Here is a 21498-nt window from a genome sequence, read left to right on the forward strand (position 1 = left end):
AGTAGCTGTCTTGACCGCACCACTTGGAATATTTTGATGTTGGCATTAGAAGAGAATTGTATGCAAAATAACAATGAAATAGTGATCTAGCATGAATATATTATACCTGGAGATTGAGAAATATCCAATAACGTATGGCAAGTTTTAGCCAACGGCGGCAAACACTTATCTTCCTTTTGAATAATTGCGGTGGACGACTTTGGGACTGGACTAGAATAGATATACACCTGCTCTAGAAGTTCGTTTGGAAAGCCTAATAAGGTATTGGTAGACTTCATTTTTGCTTATTATTGCTATGGTTGTTGTAATGTCGAATGTTGTGATTGTTTGAAAAGTGGTGATATTCGGACGACGTGATTGGACGAGAGCCATGTCGCTTGTACACGAGACATATGACATTGCTTTGCCTATCACGATCAACTTTATATCCTTTTCATTTTCAAAGACGTTCTTCCTGCCACTGCTCTAGTTTACCTCTCCATCAAACCCGCAATGACGCATCTCATCGTATGTCAGCACGGCCTGTTTGGCAATACCAAACACTTGAATTACCTCGTCTCACAATTCTCAAATGCATTCAAAGACCGCATTGTGGTCTTGAACTCGGAGGTCTCTGCTGGTTTGGCAACCAGTACGTATCAAACACTTGTGTTTGGCATTCGATTACACCACAGCAACAATAACAACACTTGTTTACTTACCCCACCTCGGTCTATAGTGGAAGGAATAGATCGCTGCGGAGATCGTCTCTCAACTCTCGTAACTCAAAAAATCAGGCAACTCAATGGCACGTCGACAAAAGTCACAAAGATATCCTTTTTGACATACTCAATGGGCGGCAAGTACACTAAATCCCCTTTTCTGTTTCTGTTCTCGATTTTGACACTACTTTCTTTCAAAAAGGTCTCTACACTCGCTACGCAATTGGAAAACTATACTCTCAAGGCCTCTTTGACACCATAACACCTATAACATTCGTGTCTGTAGCATGCCCTCACATCGGCGTGGAATGGCAAGGAAACAGCATAGTAACAAGCATAACAAATGGATTTATACGGTATTGTGTCTCGTTTACCGGCCGACAGGTTACCCTGCTCGATGATAGTGATACGCCATTGCTGGTCAAGATGTCGGATCCAAATCTACCGTTTATGAAGGGACTATCAAAGTTTAAGGCACTGGATGTATATGCTAATGCACGTGGCGACACTGTAGTGCCGTACTATTCAGCTTCCATCACACCACCGTTGATGGTCAGTCCGTATGCTACTAAAGAGGCATGTGTAGTGGTGAATGGGAAGTATCCATCTATTGTCGCGCCTGCTGGTAGCAAACTGGAATCACAACCACCAATATTTAATTTGAGTGACAAGTATACAGCCGCACAGATACAGGAGCTCCAAGTACTCAGAAAGCAAGCCACACGAGTAGCCACCCTTAGGATATTCTATGTACCGTTATGGGGACTATACTACGACCTTAAACTATGGTTTCTGAAGAATGTTAACGGCTGGATACCATCTAGTAGTAGCAAACCTGATACTGAACCTGATACTACACCTGACACCAGACCCGATGTTACAACAAAGGCTGATCCTCATCAGACGTACATGTTAACACACCTAAACTCACTGCCCTGTCTGAACAAGTTTGATGTACTGACAGATCATCCAGTCGTACACGGAGGCATTATAGTTAGAGATGGGAGGTATGGATGTAAGGACGTTATCCAGCATATGATTGATAGACTGACACCGTGGGTGTAATGACTTGTGTAGTTAGACCATGTGTTATGAATCTCTTGTAATCCCTTGTTTAGTATACAATAACAGCCATCAATAAACATAATAATAAATATTAAGTGTTAATCGATGATAGTTTTTATTGTTTCGAGTTGCAAGCTGTATTTAGCCAAGACTAACAAACTACAAATGCTGTTTTTAGTTAAGACCAACAAACCACAATTGCGGTTTTTTTAGAATATGGCAGCACGGATGAGACTCAAGCATTCGTATACACCAGCCAACCACGAGATACTTCGGATGGTACCAGCGTCACTGTAGTACGCGATAGTGTGAATGTATCGCATCAAGGCAATCCAAGTCAAGGCACTATCAAGAAGTGGTGTTAGTCCACAATGAAAGCAGAGAGAATATACCTTGCACAAACACAACAGAACAGACGATAGTAAGCACAATAGCCAAACTCACACAGCACGAGACTCCAAGCTGACGCCAGCCTCACTGCTCAAATAGGCAGCCAAGATAATCAATGGGAAGGTTTCAACCTGGTTGGCATGTGCGGATTGAGCGCGTAATGCAAGCCCAGTGGCTAGATTACGGGTTTCACGAGGAGCAGAGTTGTCTACACCAGGTCCAGTCTTTGATGTAGCAACGATGTTGTTTGCGTATGGAGTGATGACGTATGTGAGGACTGACATGCTGAGGAGAGCGACTCCTGGTGTTGCTTTCAGGTCTAGTGTGTGTTTTTGGACAAATGTTAGCGTTGTATACTCCTCACGGCGAAAAACGACCCATTTCCGACACGGGCAACGAGTAACAATCGAGACAATGATACTGAGCAATAATCTACAAAACAATTCCAGAAACACAACACCCCAAAACCATGTAACGAAGCTTTTGAATGTTCCACCAAAATGTACACGACATTGGGGACATACCAACGCCGACATATCGAAAGAGTGGGAACAAGATGTTTTCGACGGTACGAGTTTTGAGCAAGTAGGACGTTAAAATACCGACTCCATAGAGAGCAGGAGTGCCCAAAATGATGACTAAAACGGTAAAGGAAACGGATGAGTAAGTTTCAAGATGGAATAGCAGTAGCATATACATACCATTTTGAGGAATCAAGTTACGTTTGCCAGCTGCTTTGCCTTGAGACATCTTTGGTATGGTTGGTTCTAGGGTTGGTTTTATAGAGCTTTAGTTGTGGGGTGGAAGGTGTGACCAGAGATGCCGCTGCAAGAGTTAGGATGGCATTACGAATTTGCCCGATGAAGCTCCCAAAATGGACGTAGAACTGTTGAGTAATAGCGTACTGTCAGTTGTTAGCCTGTGCAAAACACGTAAAAAGACGCGTCTGGCACTCTCATCCACACTCCTCTTAGCAATTCGACATTTATTGAAGTTATGTTCTATATTCATACGGAATATACCACTATTCTAATAATAAAACATGAGAAACCACTATCCTCGTAATAAAACGTTGTGCTTGGCGCCAACGAGTAGAAGTTCCTCCTCCGCTATAAACGCGAGACAGTCAATGTTGAAAATCCATCCCAATGTCCCAGTAGAAAAGTGGTGTTTGGATGGGGACCGGTTTGGGTCCTTGTATGTGTGAAAAGATATTGTCTCTTGAGTCGAGGCTCTAAGAAATGGGAGCTATTTTATGTTGCAATCCTTTGCAAGTTGAATGCGCAGTTTTATGTTTTGAATGAATGTTATCAATAATATTTTAGGTCAAAATAAAGACTAGGCCAAACCACGCGTTGAACCGCGATTTTCGTGCAGCGGTCATATAAACTCACTCCTTCAAGCAATATGCTATGTATCTACGAAAGTTGGGAAAGTTACAGAAATACGATGCGTTACTATATAACAAAACCTCCTCAATGACAGGATCAAAGTTATACCACACAGATCTAGCAATATATTTTAGACAACTGACTACAGATCACATATGATACAGCTACTGCACAAAGCTACTGATGTGTCTGTTCTGGAAGAAATTGTCAATCCTCGACTTTCTTAGAGGGAAGCACGGATGAGATTAATACACTCATGTGCAGCGCCCATCCAACTCATACTTCGGACGATGTCAACGTTACTGTAGTAAGCAACAGTATGAATGTATCGTAAAAAAGCAATCCACGTCAAGGCACTAACATAGAAAGAATCGCGTTTTAGTCAACATTGATCCTGCACAGCCATCCCAAAACAACACCGTTAGCATATTTAAACTCACACAGCGCGTGTCTGCACACCAACACCATTCTGACTACTCAAAAACGCAGCCAGGATAATCAATGGAATGGTTTCCATCTGATTTACATGGGCGCTGTAAGCACGTAGGGATAGACCAGTAGCTCCTTTGCGAAGCTCACGAGGTGAAGTGTTGTCATAGCCAGTGCCGGCTGATGATGCCGTGTGTAATAAGAATTATTACATAACAATTAATAATCACGAATCACGTCAATTGCGACCGTTAATGGCATTAGCGGTCGGGAAAGTCAATAACACATGCGTTGGGTTATTGGGATAGAGTATCTGCGGCGCAGCCTCGCCGACGACAATGACGAGATACTCTATCGGTGGGCTTTTGACGCGACACGACCATCTTTTACACCGTGACGATATTGTTTGCGTATGGAGTGATCCCGTATGTTAGGACTGCGATGGTGAGGAGGGCGAAATTGGGAGTAGCTTTGAGGCCTATGAATAATTGAGGACGGAAATTGATTGCTCTGGTTGATTCATACAAATCAATTCCAACAACTCTCCCTAACATTCTCGTCATCTCAATGCAACATGACATACCAACACCAAAACGGTTAAGCAAGGGAAACAGGATGTTCTCAACAGTGCGTAGCTTCAGCGTATTGCTGACTAGGACACTGGCTCCATAGATAAGTGGAGTGCCCACGATCAGTGCTGTTGTAAAAATTGAAAATGAACTGTTTGAGTACAAGCTCCCACAAGCATAAGATAACCGTTACAGCGCATACCAGATTGAGGCACCAAGTTACGTTTAGGAGCTGCTGGTTTGCGGTACGCCATGTTGTTACTACTTGATATCTATAAGCTTGTGTGCGTTTTTTAAAGTGTTGAATAACTGCCGCGTTGAGATATTGGCACCCGAAGGCCACCTTTATATACCGGGTGAAAATGTCAATTAGACTAATTCACTTCGGAGATCAATGTCAAGTCTCTAGTGTATGAAAGTCACGTCTTCTTTCTTCTTTCTTCGCCGATGCAGTCTGTTTCGCCTAAACTGAGAGACATATTAAATATAAATAGATATTGGAAGCAAGTGCCTAAACTGAGAGACATTTAAAATATAAATAGATATTGGAAGCAAGTGAACAAATATCGCATACAATACAACTGGAACAGAACTAATAGCTGGGTGTTTCTGAGAGGAGTACTGTACTCCCTCGCAACTCTCTTAGAAGGTAGCAGCACAGATGAGACCCATACACTCGTATACAGCAGATGCCCACGAGATACTTCGGACTAGATCATAGTCACTGTAGTATGTGATTGTGTGGACGTATCGCATTAAAGCAATCCAAGTCAAGGCACTATTACGGTAATGGCGAGTGTTAGTTCAACGAATGAATGCTGTGCAACGACAATCACAGCAATGGATATCATCAACCAACAACATCAACAATAGACATCACACGTATAACTCACACAGCACGACTCTCCAAACTAACACCAGCCTCACTACTCAAATAAGCAGCCAAGATAATCAATGGGAATGTCTCAACCTGATTGGCATGTGCAGATTGAGCACGTAATGCAAGACCAGTAGCTTGAGACCGGGTTTCACGAGGAGTAGAGTTGTCGACACCTGGTCCTGTCTTTGATGTGGCAACGATATTGTTTGCGTAAGGTGTAATGGTGTATGTGAGGACTGCAATACTGAGGAGAGCGAGACCTGGAGTTGCTTTGAGGTCTATTACGTGGGGTTGAAGGTACCGTTAGGTTTGGCGAAAAGCAACATAGAGTTCCCAGACGAAAACCAGCACGATCGGGACAAGAGCAACTGGATTCGCTCAACACCATGGTTCTGAGCAGTTTCGCACAAAGCAATTTCAGAAACACAACCGTCAAAAACCATGTAACGCGGCACTTGATGTCCCACAAACTCAATCGCCACAACATACCAATACCCAAACGGTTGAGCATGGGGAAGAAGATCTTTTCTGCAACGGCCTTCTTCAGAAAGTAGCTTGGGAGCACACTAAGACCGTACATGATCGGGGTGCCATATATAATACCTAACAAAGGAATTCAGTGAGTCGAGACTGGAGACTAATGAACCGTGTACGTTTACGCCTACCATCACGAGGAATGAAGTTATGCTTAACGCCTGGTTTGCCTTGAGACATCTTGTTAGGGTGTGTGGTATAAGTAGCAACCTTGAAGTGGAGGTACCAGCTGAAATCATCAGAAATAGGCTTTTCTTCAAAATTTGATCGTAATATCAGTCATCTGGGACGAAAAAGCGCGTCAAATGACGAGCTTCGAGTTATAAGCTTGTAGCTGAAGCGCAGTCTAGCAAATGGTTTGTGAAATTTAGACATAGAGCCTATGCATAATATCCGAAATTTGAATACATCTCATAATCTATAACGATGCAAAAACGTGTCCTTGTTTGACATTCCTCTAAAGTTTATCTGCTTTGCGATCACATTCTATGTCGAAAGCCAAAAACAGTTTATTTTTTTTGGAAGCAAGCTCCCTTTAATACTAGATACCAGCATAGTTCATACGATGGCTAGGCGCGGAAGAAGCACGCAAAGCGAGGTAAGCATCATCTTCATCATTCGTTCTTCCTTGTTTCAGCTTACAAGTTCCGGTGTGTCGTAAATCGCAGTGAACATTTAGCTGACCAAACATCAACTCGATAGTCTCCAGAACGGTATACATCTACTGAGCCATTCAAACTGATTGAATTCATTGAAGAACTACTCCTCAACTCACATCATCATCGACATGTTAGACAAACACAAAACGGAAATGCTGGCGAATCATTCACCATAAGGATGAATGGGTAACTAGCGATGGTCTATCCTTTTCTCGCTATATAACCTACTTACAAACAATATTGCGGTAGGCCTGGTGCTGATGAGACTTGTCGTACGTTCGCAGTTGCTATTGGAATGTGTAGTACGCGATGGTGCTAACTACCACGACGGCACATGTAAAGAGCTGAAAGTCAAGCCAGCTTCTTTATTCCAGAAAGTGATTGATATTTGGCATTCTACCAAGGTACCTAGGAGCGCACAACCTATTTGACCATTGTGTTGAAATCTTTTTTGGCTGATCTTACTTGCCCTGTTCTTATAGCATCCTACGACGGTTTGTCTTGATCAGCACATGGCTCTTCCGTCCTGACAGATTTCACTACAACAGTGGCTCCCTCTTACACACAGGATAAGAAAGCATTTCGGTTTAGCCACAATGGGACGTTCATCACTGGCAAGAGCACACTACAAGATTTGGGACTTGGACAAGATGATGATATACAAGTTACCATAGTGCAGACGTATGTTGTTTTGATTGTTTTGGGTCGGAGCAAAACATCAAGTCGAGGCCAACCAAATAAACTCACCAACATCTCTCTCTTACACACATAGTGGTGGAGGTTACTGCTAGGACACAAAATCAATTTTATTGTACAATCTAAACACTTGCTGGACGATTCTTGGGAGTTGCTTTTTGGGATATCCATCGAACAAAGGGACATTCTACTTGCCCTATTGATGTATTTAGGGAATGTGAGAAGGTGCTGCTTTTGTTTGTATTTTTGATACAGAGAGCTTTTGCTTTGTATATAAAAATGGGACTTTAATAACGGAAACAATAGTTTGCTATGCAATAATTGTGTGATTATGAGATTTTGTGGATTCGTTGGGTTGGAAATTTAGATATGATTTGTGACGCATAAAAAAATCAAGATCTACTCAGGAACACGTAAAAATGTGGTCGTTTATTGATGCCTAGCTAATTTTTTTTTGCCTGCCAAATTGTCACACACCTGACAAAAACCCCAACTGGTGCAGATGAGGTCAAGTCCCAAACCAAACAAAAACGTCATATGAATATTCGTATGAGACAGTCTTCTGTACATCGCTTGCATCTTCCCTCTCGATCTCTGATACATCCTAATTACCATACACCGTCTCCTTTAAACCCATTCAAGCAGCACTTTCAACACAATTTACAACACCAGATTAGATGGAATTCAGCATGGAATCGCTATAGACAGTCTCAGAAAGGTATGCACGCACCGCTCTATTCCCTGTTTCGACATTACATTGTAACCTGTAGCTGACATTCAAAACCACGTATGTTAATGTAGAAACATTTGAAAAAGTAAAGGAAAACTTTGATACTACAAAGATCGTGTGGAGACCCATTCCTACTGCACTTGGACTTATTATTATTGCTGTTGTTGGATTGATGCATGCTAGAAACCGAGAAATTCGACGTATAAAGAGACTGAGAGCTCTTGAAAATGGTGGTGTTCAGGGTGATGACGCCGATAATCTTATTGAGGTTACTGGGCCATGGCAGGTATGAGTGTTTGTGTGCTGAGATCAATGAAGTGTTGAGGATGTTCAGATGTCAAAGCTATCACCACTTTGGGTTGTCTTTTTTCTCCCTCATTAACTCCACTCACGTTTATCACAGTTCCAACTATACGGAACACTACCGCTACGCGCCATATCACGTCTATGGGGCAAGATGAATGAACTTATCGTACCCAAATGGTTACGGAATCCACTTTATGGATTATATGCCAGAGCGTTTGGATGTAATCTAGATGAAGCGCTTGAACCGAATCTAGTCACATACCCAAACCTGGCTTCGTTCTTTTATCGGGAGCTTAAGCCGGGTGCGAGGGTTATTGATCCTGAGGCTGAAGTGGTATGTTGCAGGAAATGGAAGAAAAAATTCTGATAAACTCGCATCATATGTGCTCATACATACATACTGCTTGATAGGTTTCACCAGCAGATGGCAAAGTCCTCAATTTCGGAATCGTAACAGACAGACGCGTCGAGCAAATCAAGGGAATGACATACTCACTCGATGCCTTCCTCGGCAAACCTAAAAAATCACAAAACCAGCCAAACCCACATACCCAAACAGCTACATCAGATACCACTATGGTAAACGAACACGATACATCATCACACCTAATATCAGAAGCCCATTTCGCAAATGTGAATAGCGTAGACTATTCATTGGAGAGGATGATGGGTGATCAGAAAGATGTGCCGCTGAAGCCACTTCATATGGAAGGTGACAAGGCGCTCTTTTTCGTAGTGGTGTATCTGGCGCCTGGTGATTATCATAGGTTTCATTCGCCTACGGAGTGGAAGGTTGAGAAGAGGAGACACTTTCCTGGTAAGATGATGGTGTTTGTCGAGATTTCTTCTTTTTCCTTCTTCTCGCGTTTAAACCCTTTGAAACAAATGAACTGAAGAGTAGTACTACCATATAGGTGAATTGTTTTCAGTTTCACCAAAAGTAGTCAGTCTAATGCAAAACCTCTTTGTACTTAACGAGCGAGTCGTGCTGCTTGGTAACTGGAAGCATGGCATGTTTTCAATGATTCCTATTGGTGCTACTAATGTCGGGTCTATCAAGATTAATTTTGATGAGGTGAGTAAAACGAAGCGCGGCTACTTTATTCCTCGATGCTCTATGACCCAGAAAACCTCAGTTGCTAACATCCATCATATCTCTTAGACACTAAGAACAAACGTAGTAGACTCAAACACCATACCCGGCACATACTCGGAACGCATATTCGACCATCTGCCACTCAAAAAGGGCCAAGAAGTCGGTGGTTTCCAGCTAGGAAGTACTGTTGCCCTAGTCTTTGAGGCGCCCAAGACATTTAGATTCTGTTTGGAGAGTGGACAGAGTATTAAAGTTGGACAGGCTGTTGGGTATTTATAAAAAATTGAGGGGTGGTTTTATAGTAGTTGTGTGTGTATAGTGAATCAAACAACGCCTCATTATTGACGACACCATTTTGTGGGGGGTTTTTGGTTCTTCTTGGAGGGAGGAAATGGGCATTTTGTTTGCATCGTTGTGTGAGGTGATTTTTGGTTTGTCTTTAGAAGGGGGAATAGTAGAACAAAGATTTAAAGCATTCTACCTGCTACGCCTGCTCGACTGATCGCTCTGATGATACTTGAGATGCCGAGATGTCACAGTACTTAGTGGAGCTTCTAGGGCAAACTGGCCTAATCAGGTGGTCCACTTCAAGTTTTTTTGGTCTAGCAGTTGCTTTCTTCGGGAGTTTTAGATCCCCAATGCTTTCTCTGCTGTCTTCTCATACGGAACATGCTCCTCGTGTTTGACTCTTCTGCCCAAGTTGAAGTTGATGAAGTCAGTCATTGACCCCTTTACTCAATTCACGACCTTAATAAGTCTTTCTTGGTGACAGTGTCTCTCTTAGTCAATCTTCGATGCTTGGATTTCAGTGATACTAAGGACTCGTTGGAAGGAGGAGCTATGTTGTTGTGCTTGCAAACGCATTCTATGACAAGCAGCAAGGTTTTTTTTGTTCAGGACATGATGAAGTTGTCATTTTTTCGGATTCCCTCTTTGTGCTCGTCGCGAAGCAAACAAGAATCAAATCCAGATGAGCTGTCAAGATCTAGTTAAGTTGCCAAATAAATCATGTGCAATTGCACGATACCGATACTGTCTGCCGGTTTATCTTGATTGTCTCAGCCTTGGGCCTCTTATGGACAAAGCCTTGAACAGTTTCATTTTTTCACAAACTTGCCTCAAAACACAATATGTCGTATATCGGCTGGCTCAAGTAAGGACAGTACTCTATTATCGAAAGGCGATATGTCGAATGCCTACTTGCACGATTCTCAATCGGCCTCCTTTCGTTCTCGGCTTCAAATCTCGAACTGAAAGATTCCAAACCATATTGGCTTGCTCATCAGGACTTGGATCGTATTGTAATCAACGTAATCCAGTACAGACGTAGCTAGCAGGACGAAGAACGAAGGCTGTTTTCCTCTCTTTGGGCAATCTCAGCTCTTGCATGGACTACAGATTGATGATCAAGATCAAGGACGAGCATCTTGGGTACGAGAACTTTTGTTTGCCTCTTTATCTATGATGAACTATGAATGAAATAGGACCTTTCACCTCTACTACCAGGGGACTAGATTAAGAGGTCACCAGTTGTGTGGACTATTGGTCGAGCTGGAACTAGAACCGCTACAAATCTCTCATCAATCTAGAGTGAAATTAATTTGCCTACGATAATCCAACTCTGAAACGAGATCCGGAGCTTTTGAAGGTGTTACATGTTCTTGTAGACAGTTTAATCCAAGAGACACCAGTTTGGTAGATTGTTTGAAGCATTCTCGGTCTAGGTCTTCTGAATTCAAGCAAAGTCTTGTTTGATAATGGTGGTGCCTAGTAGGGATATGTTCGGAACGGATGTTACCGATTTGTCCAAGCTTATGGAGCATGGAGCTATTACGGGGAGAAACTTTTGTAACACCAACGGGGCTGCTCGCAAGTACCAATGAGATCTTTATGAGAAGACTCGATTTCATATTGTCTAGTGCAGGCTCGTCAATACTTGCTTTTTTTGACGCGTCGTACCATGGATCTCCTTGTTCATTCAGCTATACTGGTATATGAAAGTAGCTGTCCTTCTGTAAGCTGAAGGGTTGTGGAAGATCATAATATCTGTGTGTTTGATTTAAGAATCTTGTGTCTGAAGCTCTCGAAGTGCAACAAGTGTTTTAATCTAATTATAGATTACTCACGAAATCGCTTCAATGGAGGCGTACTTATACCGAACACCAGCAAGGAGCGTGATTTTTCTAGGTTGAAGCTCGTCACAGCAAGGAATCATATATACAACAATAAGGATCTGAAATCACCAGCCAGCCGCTACAAACGAGGTCACCTTTCACGCTAAACACTACACGCTGTAGCAAGACATCAAGACCAATTGGCGAATATAGTGGATTTATGTTTGATAACATGTATTGATCGCCATGCTGATGGCCAAGCTAAGTTATCTGGATGGATACCGACAGAGTCCTCGGCTTCCGTACCAGGGTCCATACCGTGACATTCTAGATTAAAAATAGTGCCAGAGTTCCTGATCGTCAGCGTTTTATGCCTCAACTCGCAACTCCGTCAACTTTTTTTTCAAGGCGTGCTTCAACTCCGCTCAACAAGCTTCAAAACAAAGCATGCACCCACGAACGGAGGATGTTCTGCATCAAGAGGGAGCCAAATTTACACGCATGCCACATATATTTGCATATCAAAACTGCTCTCAAACATCGACAGCCTGTCACAAAAAGGATGTTGAAAGTTTTGTGCAAGTATCCGCGACTCCAAAAAGACACATGCTCACTTACAGGATTGAACTGTAGACCTTGGCGTTATTAGCACCACGCTCTAACCAGCTGAGCTAAGCGAGCAAGTAGAATGCCTTCAATGTTGTTGACGAATGGAGGCGGTTCGTGTTGGTTTAACAAGGATGTCGCTGTCAAAGTTTGTAGCCCCTCTTGTCCAGACGACTGTATGGATATGGGGGCTGTAGCCGTGTAGTAGATTGGACTGTTTAATCGTTTGAGATAGACAATGTCAACCTGGGGGAAAGATGTCCTTTTGTCATTTCTGTTAGCCGCTTTTCAGCTACACAAGCGATCAAATGGTTATCTTCTCTCATCTACAAGCACAAATGATTTTTGTTTTTCGTTTCGTATGGTCTTTGGGTGTGAGGTGAATGCTTCCCATTTTGAAAAGTTTAAAATAATCGGCGTTCAATCATCTAGTTTCTGCCAAACGACGTTTGCGAACATTCCTTCGATACAAGTACTGCGATGATCAGTCTGTGTGTGGTTAGAAGGACTCTGTCGGTTGTGCATGATATTGGCTAATATCGGAGATTTTGAGACCTTCAAGTTGACAGATATCTCTTTGAGGAAGTATTGATGTCAATTCGGACAATGTGTCAAGCTGTATAATCGTATTTTCTCACAGCAGCGATCTTTAAAGAGCTCAGAAATGCGTTCAATAGCCTAGTATTTTGACTTGCGTCCACTCCAAAATTTTCAGACAATCCAAACACTCCAGGTTTCATCACCAATCTCCATAACCAAATAGGAGAATTATGAGGTCTCGCTATATAAATAACAGAATCTAGGATCTAGATGACATGTAAACCTTTAGGAGATTTGAAGTAACAAATATCGTGATTTCTTCACATTTTCGAGTCTGGCATATCATCTTTGAGCAAGATATACGAGTTCACGTTTGCGAATACACGTTAAATACTAACAAAACCTTCCGTCTGCTCACATACTGAAATATGCAAACATGGTTCAAATTGACTGGTCACAATGACTCCTGGCGCTTTCGAAAAAGCCGAACGCTTCCAACAACTTCCAAACCAACAAGACAAGCTTCAAGCTGAATAAAATGGCTGCAGGAATTGAAACCAGACGAAACATTGTAATTTGTGAGTAATAACTTGCTTCTTTTGTCTCACTCATGCTTGAACTGTCAATACCAAACGTGCATCAACTGCATCCTTCACGAACCTCACATAACACGTCATAGCAGCTATATCATTAATATTCCATCACTAACAAACATTCCCTGCACAATCTTTAGCAATGGACGGTTCAGAAACAAGCACAAAAGCACTCAAATATTTTCTCGACGAATGTCTCAAACCAGAAACAGACCATATCATCCTACTATCAGTGGGCAAACCGATGAAATGGGATGACTTTTTGGAAGCTGCTGTTGAGGTGCCTGCTCATGGTTTTGAAAATCACATGGCATGTCACATCTGACGCATTCGATTTATATGTCTATTAGTCATTCGCACCAGATCCAGAAATCGGCGGTGAAGAGCAAGCAATCGGACAAGCTGAATCAGAAGCCAGACAAGTGCTTGAGGGATGCGAAAAGGTGGTGAAGGGACATGCACTTGCTGGGCAGATTAGTTATGAGTTGGCGCCGATACATGCTGATAATGCGAGGGATGCTATTGTGGATTTTGCTACTGAGGTAAGTACGATGTCTTCCATGTCTTTTTTTTTGCCCGTCCAGATGTCAGACATTCATAACATTCTCTCTAAGAGAAAAGCAGAATTGCTGGTTATGGGCGCACGTGGACTGTCACCATTGAAGAAATTGGTGATGGGAAGTGTCTCTGATCATGTCCTTCATCACTGCCCTTGTGCTGTCTTGATAGTAAAGTGACTGCAAAAAACCACATGCCATATGGTTCTTGTACAGCAGTTGTATATGTAGTGCAAGTGAAAAATACAGTTATGTACGCACAAATGATGAGGTTTTTGTGTTTCTCAAGCTTATAGTAATGATTCTGGTGGTAGCTTGTCCAACAGATTCTAAAAGTGAAAAGTGTCAGGCCAAAAAAAAAAAAAAAACTCCATATAGATTTCCAGACATACTTGCCTTTGCACGTTTACGTAACTCTTCATCCTCCCTGCTACTCATATTACTCGACGACACGGCAATATCAACGACCCTCGATACATAGCGACAGGCCAATGCCAATACGAGCGATGCCTTACCACCAGCAATGCCACTATCAGATGGCTCAATACTACTAACACCACCACCACTAGAAGCAGCATTACTTGTCAAGTACCCAGTGTATTCACACAAGTTCAAACCAGCCTCAACAAGTGAGGAAGACAGTTTGTCTTGCAGAGCAATATGACCTGGATTGATACCATGCAATACTAAAGACGTTGGTGATTCACCGCTATTATCGGGTTCATCTGGCATGGTTCCACTTTGTGAGAAGATAAACAAGGCATCTAGGATCTTTAAAAAGGTAGTGTATACACTCATGACGATTGCAGAGGAGATCCTTTTACTATATGCACGTCGATCATCAGATCCACGTTCAGTAGTAAGTTTAGCAGCTCCTGAAGCATATAGACTAGCCAACGAGTATGCGGTTTCCAGATATTCTACAGATATAGATCCCGGAGCAAACTCTATAACATCGAGAGCGACGAGTAAAGCTGCAGCAACCTTTTCTATGTCTCTGGGTGCTACTTCGTATTGACTAGGTGTGTCTGTATCTACCATGATGTTTTGACTGGCCTCCATCACCTGACTTTCAGCAGCCTTCATGATGGCACTGCCAACCCTCATCAGCCATAATCTCACAGATCGAAGCAAGCCATCGTCTACAGGAAGACCTGCTACACGCCATGCGAGAGCCCCATAGCGAAAAGCAGTTTCCCACCCTAGTTTTCTCTTTGAATCTAAGAAGTTTCGGACTGTTTCGACGTCATTGCATATTTGGTGGGTCATGAATGATGTTGGAGACATGGTTATGGTTCTCTTCATATCTTGAACAACTTCTATATAAGATATCGAGGTCTCGACCAAGTTCACCGAAGTCCTCCAGGAAGGTACCAAGTCCTTTTTGAAGAGGGCCTGTGAGTATTTTGGAGTAGATTGGAAAGTAATGCAGGGCACAAAAACAGTCTCTCGAGGACGTCTTATGATTCGACTATTTCGTCAAATCCAGATTGCCAAACCTTCAATTAGACAAGGCGAATCATTCTCTAGAACTTACACTGAGAGCGTCCACATTCCCACCCGCTAGCCATTCTGCATCTACTATAATCTTTTCGAGCAATGACTGCACATCTTCAAAAGCATCTCTAGATAACCCTCCTCGTAGGATATCCAAGTTTACATCTAACTGGCGTCTTCTTTCATGCCACTGCTCAGCTTTCTCGGGGGGAATCGTAAATGTTGATGGTGCAGGAGGGCTGAAGCTGAGTGTTCTCTGTGCCAGAAGATCAATGTCAGGAGTTCCATTATAATTAGAGATGTATCGCGGTGGTAGCGAGGGTGATTTGTCTGGCAGCGGTGATTTACCACTTCCACTAGGCTTCCTCCTTCTACGTTTGAATTGCACAAATCTTCTCGTGCTGCCATGATACGAGTCGCCTACTTGCATTGAGTTGTCACTTTCATCTTCCTGTGAGTCAAATCCAGATGCATACTCATCCTCCTCATCACCTTCCATTGGCTGATTTATGGATTCTTCTGCATCACTAGAGTTGAGTTGAAGCGAGCGAGCCATCCTATCAGCCAACAAGGACGACATTCGAGCCATCTTGGCATTGGGCATGATGATCTCGCTACCACTAGATCCTTCTTCTAGTTTACGTTTCAAACGAGGCGTATCTAGTGGCTGGACTACGGGTATGTTTGGGAAGCTGAATGAAGACATTCCAACAGGAGTCGAAGGGTGTGGAGTTGGATCTATTATAAAACTACCATTCCTACTAGCCATTTGTTCTGATGAGCGACGTTTCAGTAGCCTGTATGCACTGTTTGAACTACCATCGAGTGATAGGCCGACAAGAGCGTGTCGTTTTGTTGCTGTGGGTTGTTCATTTGAAGCGAAGAGTTGGTCCAGTGCTGCCAGTAGGGTAGTAGCTGCATTCCTCAATGGTGTCATATTATTGGTATGAGAGCTCATGCTGTTTACAGAGCCATCGAAGTCGTTGATTCGAGAGATCAGTCCAAATCTAAACTCTCAACACGATGACGATGACCAAGATAGTCAGGAAGATGCGACCACCAAATGAGGAGAGAGCAATCTTCTTGAGAAGTCCTGATAGTAAGTCTCGTATGAAGCTAGAGTGCGAGACCTTGTCTTCCTAGAGGACGATTTTGGATGTTCAGGTCACGCTTGCTTTCCACCAAAACACGATGCAAACAACTACATATGTTCGGTATCTTACTTCTACCATATATATGAACGTAGGCGCCTGAAGTTCTTTGTCCTTTTAGCAGCTGCCTCGTTTTCGTTCAAAACCCCAAACAATTCAAGCTCAGAAGGAGGAGGTTCGAAACATTGGAAGAAGGGTGTACGGACAGCATCTACTACGCGTAAGTCATCGAATGAACATAATTGACACGTTATTCTCGCTGTTTTGTTTACGTTTTTGTTGGCAAATGTCTATTCCATGAACGATGTTACATGCTGCACTTTTAGCACGTTTCGAACTAAACTCTCTCTAAAGATCTTGACGAAAATCTTTATTTCATTCCCTATAATCTAATCTCTGATCTCTCCATCCATAACTTTCAGGCTCGCACATTTGGTCACCATGTTCGAAGAATATATAGAGATGGTGTACAGGCAATTCCATCAAGTGGACGTATACCTGGCATGGGCTGCCCGAAGAGTTGATGACATGACCGGCACATCAGCTGGATCGGTTTTCAGTAAACACTCACAATTCGACCATCATGTTTGAAACCATTGGGCCCTAACTTTCTTCCCTTTACCGCTCTAGTTCAACCTGCGATCTTCTGGTCAATTGTGGCCTGGATCCTGGGCTCAATGTTTAGGAACTGGGTCGCTGGCAAAACCGCCAGCAAACAGGCTCTTACTCGCGATTTGAAGGGAACCATAACTATTGTCACGGGTGCATCCTCTGGAATTGGATTTGAAACTGCTCTTAGATTCGCACGCCAAGGATCAAGAGTCTGTATAGCTGGCAAGCGTTCATCATCAAATTATTCAAATGCTATGAGGGATTTCTACAAGCAGCTGGGAAGTCGTGGAGAGTGAGTGTCTGTGTATGTTGTAGCCACCCGGATGGTATATTTGACTCTTGACAGCATTATAGAAACGTTTCCGACATGCTGTTTCAAGAAGAACTCGACTTGTCGAGCCTAAAGTCAGTCCGCGAATTCGCTGACCGATGGAAGAGATCTGGCAGACCCTTACACTATTTGATTTGCAATGCTGGCGTCATCATGCCACAGAGAGCTGTCACCGAAGATAACTTTGAGACCATGATGCAAGTGAACTACCTCAGTAAGTTCATTCTGTAGCAGTTTTCTAGTTTTTTTTTTTGCGCCGCAGACTGATAATTGTTCAACATAGGCCATTTCTTGCTTCAATACCTATTACTGGATGTCATGAAGAAGAGCGCTCCTGGTCGAATCATAAATGTCTCGAGTGGCTCACATGGTGTATCCAATTTGGATGTATCCAACTTTGCAGTTCAACTTCCAGGAAAGGAGTGGAATCTCTATGAAGCTCGTAAGTGTTTTTACGTGCAGTTGCATATTTTCCATGCAGTTTGCGGTCTTTTTGCTGACATTGATTTGTCCACTTAGATCAGATGTATGCGAATACAAAGCTGGCGCAAATCCTTCACAGTGCCATCACTGCAAGACTTTTCAGAAAATATCAGATAGTGACGGCTGCCGTGCATCCTGGAGTGGTAGGGACATGCATTCGCACAATATTGTCTTTTTTCGCTTGGGGTCTTCCTCAAACGTTTGCTTTTTATCACAGGTCCGATCGAATATGGCTCGTCATGTGAAACAAAAGTGGTATATTGGAGCTACATATGACTTTTTCTATCCACTGTAAGAAACAATCGAATCGCGATTCGTCGCAGAAATTCCATTATTGACCTGACCGTTCCTTAGCATCCTCCTCCTCTTCAAATCTCCTTGGCAAGGAGCTCAAACTACACTCGAAGCTGCGTTGGGAGATGAATGTGAAAGGAAGAGCGGAGAATACTGGGAAGAATGTGCTTCCAAACCCGCATCAAACCCACAAGCACGGGATCTCAAAGCTCAAGAAACGTTATGGCAGGAGACTTGTAAGGCTCTAAAGCTCGATCCCAAAGTTTAAAGAATAAACGATTTTGGAATTATGCTGAAAATTCTTGGGGTTTCACATGCGTGTGTTGATGTGTTAGTGGGGAAAAAAGACTGGGAAAGGAACACCAAATGTCAAAGTGACACTACATCCACCTGAATCAACTGATCTTCAAACATTCAGGACAATTCTCATTCTCACTTGGACAATCTCCCATCTAAATCAAGCCATACTATCAATCATGAAGGCTCAAGTCCAAGGATGGTACGTCAGCCATTTTGAACAACTCGCTTTCCATACATCCCATCTTCTAACTCATGTCCCCCCACCTCTCACCTCCAGCCTTCTCATCTCACTCACAGTCATCCTCCTCGTATTCTGTGACGACATATACGCATTCTGCTCTGAAAACAATGGGCCCTGCTACACCATCAGTTCAAACGACGGAGGTTACCATGTAGCGGTAAACGCATCTAGTCAAATCGGATGGGCTGGAATTGGCTTTGGGCATGCAATGGTTGGTTCCAAGATGGTTGTATTGTGGCCTGGTAATGGTGGAGGGAGTAATGTGGTTGTTTCTGAACGTGTTGGAGCTGCTAATAATGGTGCCAAAGTACGTTAGGAATTCTATCCTCATTTTTTTTTGCGTGATAAAATCTCGTGGCAGATAATGATGCTCATTGAAACCTACACTCTCTTTTGCTAGTATGCCGAACCACTTGACAATGAAGCCGCTACATCAGTCTCAAACGTGCAGGCAGCTGTTAGTGGTGATATCTGGGCTGTAACTCTGCATGTGCCAAAGAACTTCACTACTGAATCGTCTGGTGATTATATCTGGGCATGGTCTGCTGAACGTCCTGATACGACTACTGTGTCGGCTCAGATTGCATCTCATGGTCGTAATCGTGGTGTGTTTACAGGTTCAATCTAACAGTGGTTTGGTGATTGGTTTGTGGTGGTCTTTGTTGTTTGTGTGTCTAATGGGGAATTGTTGAGAAAATGCAAGGGCATTTCATGTGAACAAAGCATTCTCTCTTTCTAGTTTTTTTTTTGCTGACGTGGCTGCAACTTTCCAAACATGCTGGAGGACGTTGCTACGTGAGAACAGACTCGTCTATCTCTGAAGATGCAGCCATCCCTAGCAAAGATCAAGAAACGCTGCAGCATAAAACTTTTGCAGCAGAAAATCTGTAAGGTCTCAAGCTTGCTTCGAAAGTGTAATGCTACAGCAGCATTTTGGCAAGAGGGCCAAGGTTTCTTAGAGATTGACCAGATTAAGATGGAGGGTCTATTCAGTTTTGGGCGGTTTCTTTTACAAACTATGGCTTAGCATCAAATAATATAGTCCACAGCAACTTGCGATAAGCCAAATCAAATAATATAGTCCACAACAAATTGCAATAAGCCAAAAGCAGAGGAGAGAAGTTGATCCAGTTCTAAAAATGTCCAGCAAAGATTCAATAATAACATAGCGAGATCCTAGACTTGCACGAAAACTAACACTGAAATAGCGCGAGACAGAGTCCTCTTGCATTTAGTAAGGTCGGTAACGTCCCCTTCGAGTAGTGTACTTATCAACGTAGCCACCACCGTCCTGTTGTAGCATTCCATCCATTTCCTCAGTATTGTAGTGTTCGAGATCATCACGTATTTCTTCACTATCTGCCTTCTCAGCAACATAAGTGTCGAATGTGCGACATATTCCTTCGATGAGATATTTTGTTGGGTCGTGATACGGTACAATTGGTTCGTGGGTGGGAGATGCTGATTGGAAACTTTGAGGCTCTGGTGAAGGAAATGCTGATGGTTCTGGGATTTGCGGAGCTGCAGGGTCCATTTCAAATTGATTGAGAAGACTACCAAGGTTGTCATCAGCAGCTCGTACTTCCATGTATCTGGTAAGGAGAGGTGTGTTTGATGAGGCAAATGCGCAATTGATGACAGCAAAAACAAGAGGAGATGACAGGCGAGAGCGACTGGTATGATCAAATTGAATCATAAGGTCAACGATATATGAAATATAAGTTGAATAGATCATTGCGCATTCATCTGCACTCCAATCGATAAATGAGAATGTGACAGTAGTACCTTCCATCACCAAGGGCAACGCCATTGAGAGCACCTTGTGCAGCAGAAGCTTGTTGACAGTTTCCCATGATCACAAGAGCGGTTTGTTTTGATTCAACAATGAAGATGATGCCAGTGACTTCTCCATACTTTGAGAATAGATCCAATATAGATCGCATGTTTGGCATGCCAGAGACCATTCTAATGTCAATGTGGTATACGGGTTAGATAATGACGAATGCGTTGTTTTGATCATTCAAAAGGCGTTTTAACTTGAGACGCAGCCGTATGTCGATCAAATGAAGTTTGCGACATCACATGTCGATGAAAATGATGACAAACAAGAGCTTCATCACAGCTCAGCTGCTTCAGATGAAGACATATATGATAGAAAAATGATGTGTACTTACAGATTGCGCGTCTTGATTTGACCAGCTGAGTGGAATCCATCTGGATTTTGCACTTGAAGTGGCGGTCCCATACCACTACTAGGGCTACAAGAAGAGCGGGGTTGATATGCATTGAGGAGAGTAAATACGTTGGAATTGAGCTTGCACGTGGCTTACAGGTCGACGTTCAAGTACATCTCTGTCATACTTGCTCCCCCCGTATATTAACAACAAGTAGGCCGCGTTTTTTTTGGCTCATGCATTCTATTGGGATTATAGTCCCGCAAATTTACGATNNACTAAAGTTGCTAACTACTCCCCATATGTTAATGGAATTACGTTTGCGCGGGCAGTAAATCAAACGGGTGAGGCTATGCCACAGTCATCAAATCTGTTGAAACCATGTCTTATTAAGTAACCACGGTCCCTTAGCTCAGTTGGTTAGAGCGTAGTGCTAATAACGCTAAGGTCATGAGTTCGACCCTCATAGGGACCAAGTTTAATTTTTGATCATTGACTCTAGTGGTTGGCCCTTTTTCGCCTGTCAGCCACAAGACTGCACTCTGACATTTTTGAATTA

General features: G+C 42.9%; 1 protein-coding gene across 1 annotated transcript; it reads left to right on the forward strand.

The window, feature by feature from the left end:
* Nucleotides 1-6524: 6524 nt before the first annotated feature.
* On the forward strand, nucleotides 6525-9725 carry SmJEL517_g04595 (phosphatidylserine decarboxylase; the record flags this gene model as incomplete). The annotated part of the gene is made up of 12 exons (XM_031170523.1): nucleotides 6525-6557; nucleotides 6662-6804; nucleotides 6868-6890; nucleotides 6961-7022; nucleotides 7101-7112; nucleotides 7187-7299; nucleotides 7987-8032; nucleotides 8085-8330; nucleotides 8448-8684; nucleotides 8762-9167; nucleotides 9265-9425; nucleotides 9513-9725. 12 exons carry the CDS (start codon nucleotides 6525-6527, stop codon nucleotides 9723-9725), a joined length of 1695 nt encoding a protein of 564 aa, XP_031023516.1.
* Nucleotides 9726-21498: the final 11773 nt, after the last annotated feature.

Source organism: Synchytrium microbalum, assembly GCF_006535985.1.
Source record: "Synchytrium microbalum strain JEL517 chromosome Unknown SmJEL517_scf0032, whole genome shotgun sequence".
NCBI lineage: Eukaryota > Fungi > Chytridiomycota > Chytridiomycetes > Synchytriales > Synchytriaceae > Synchytrium > Synchytrium microbalum.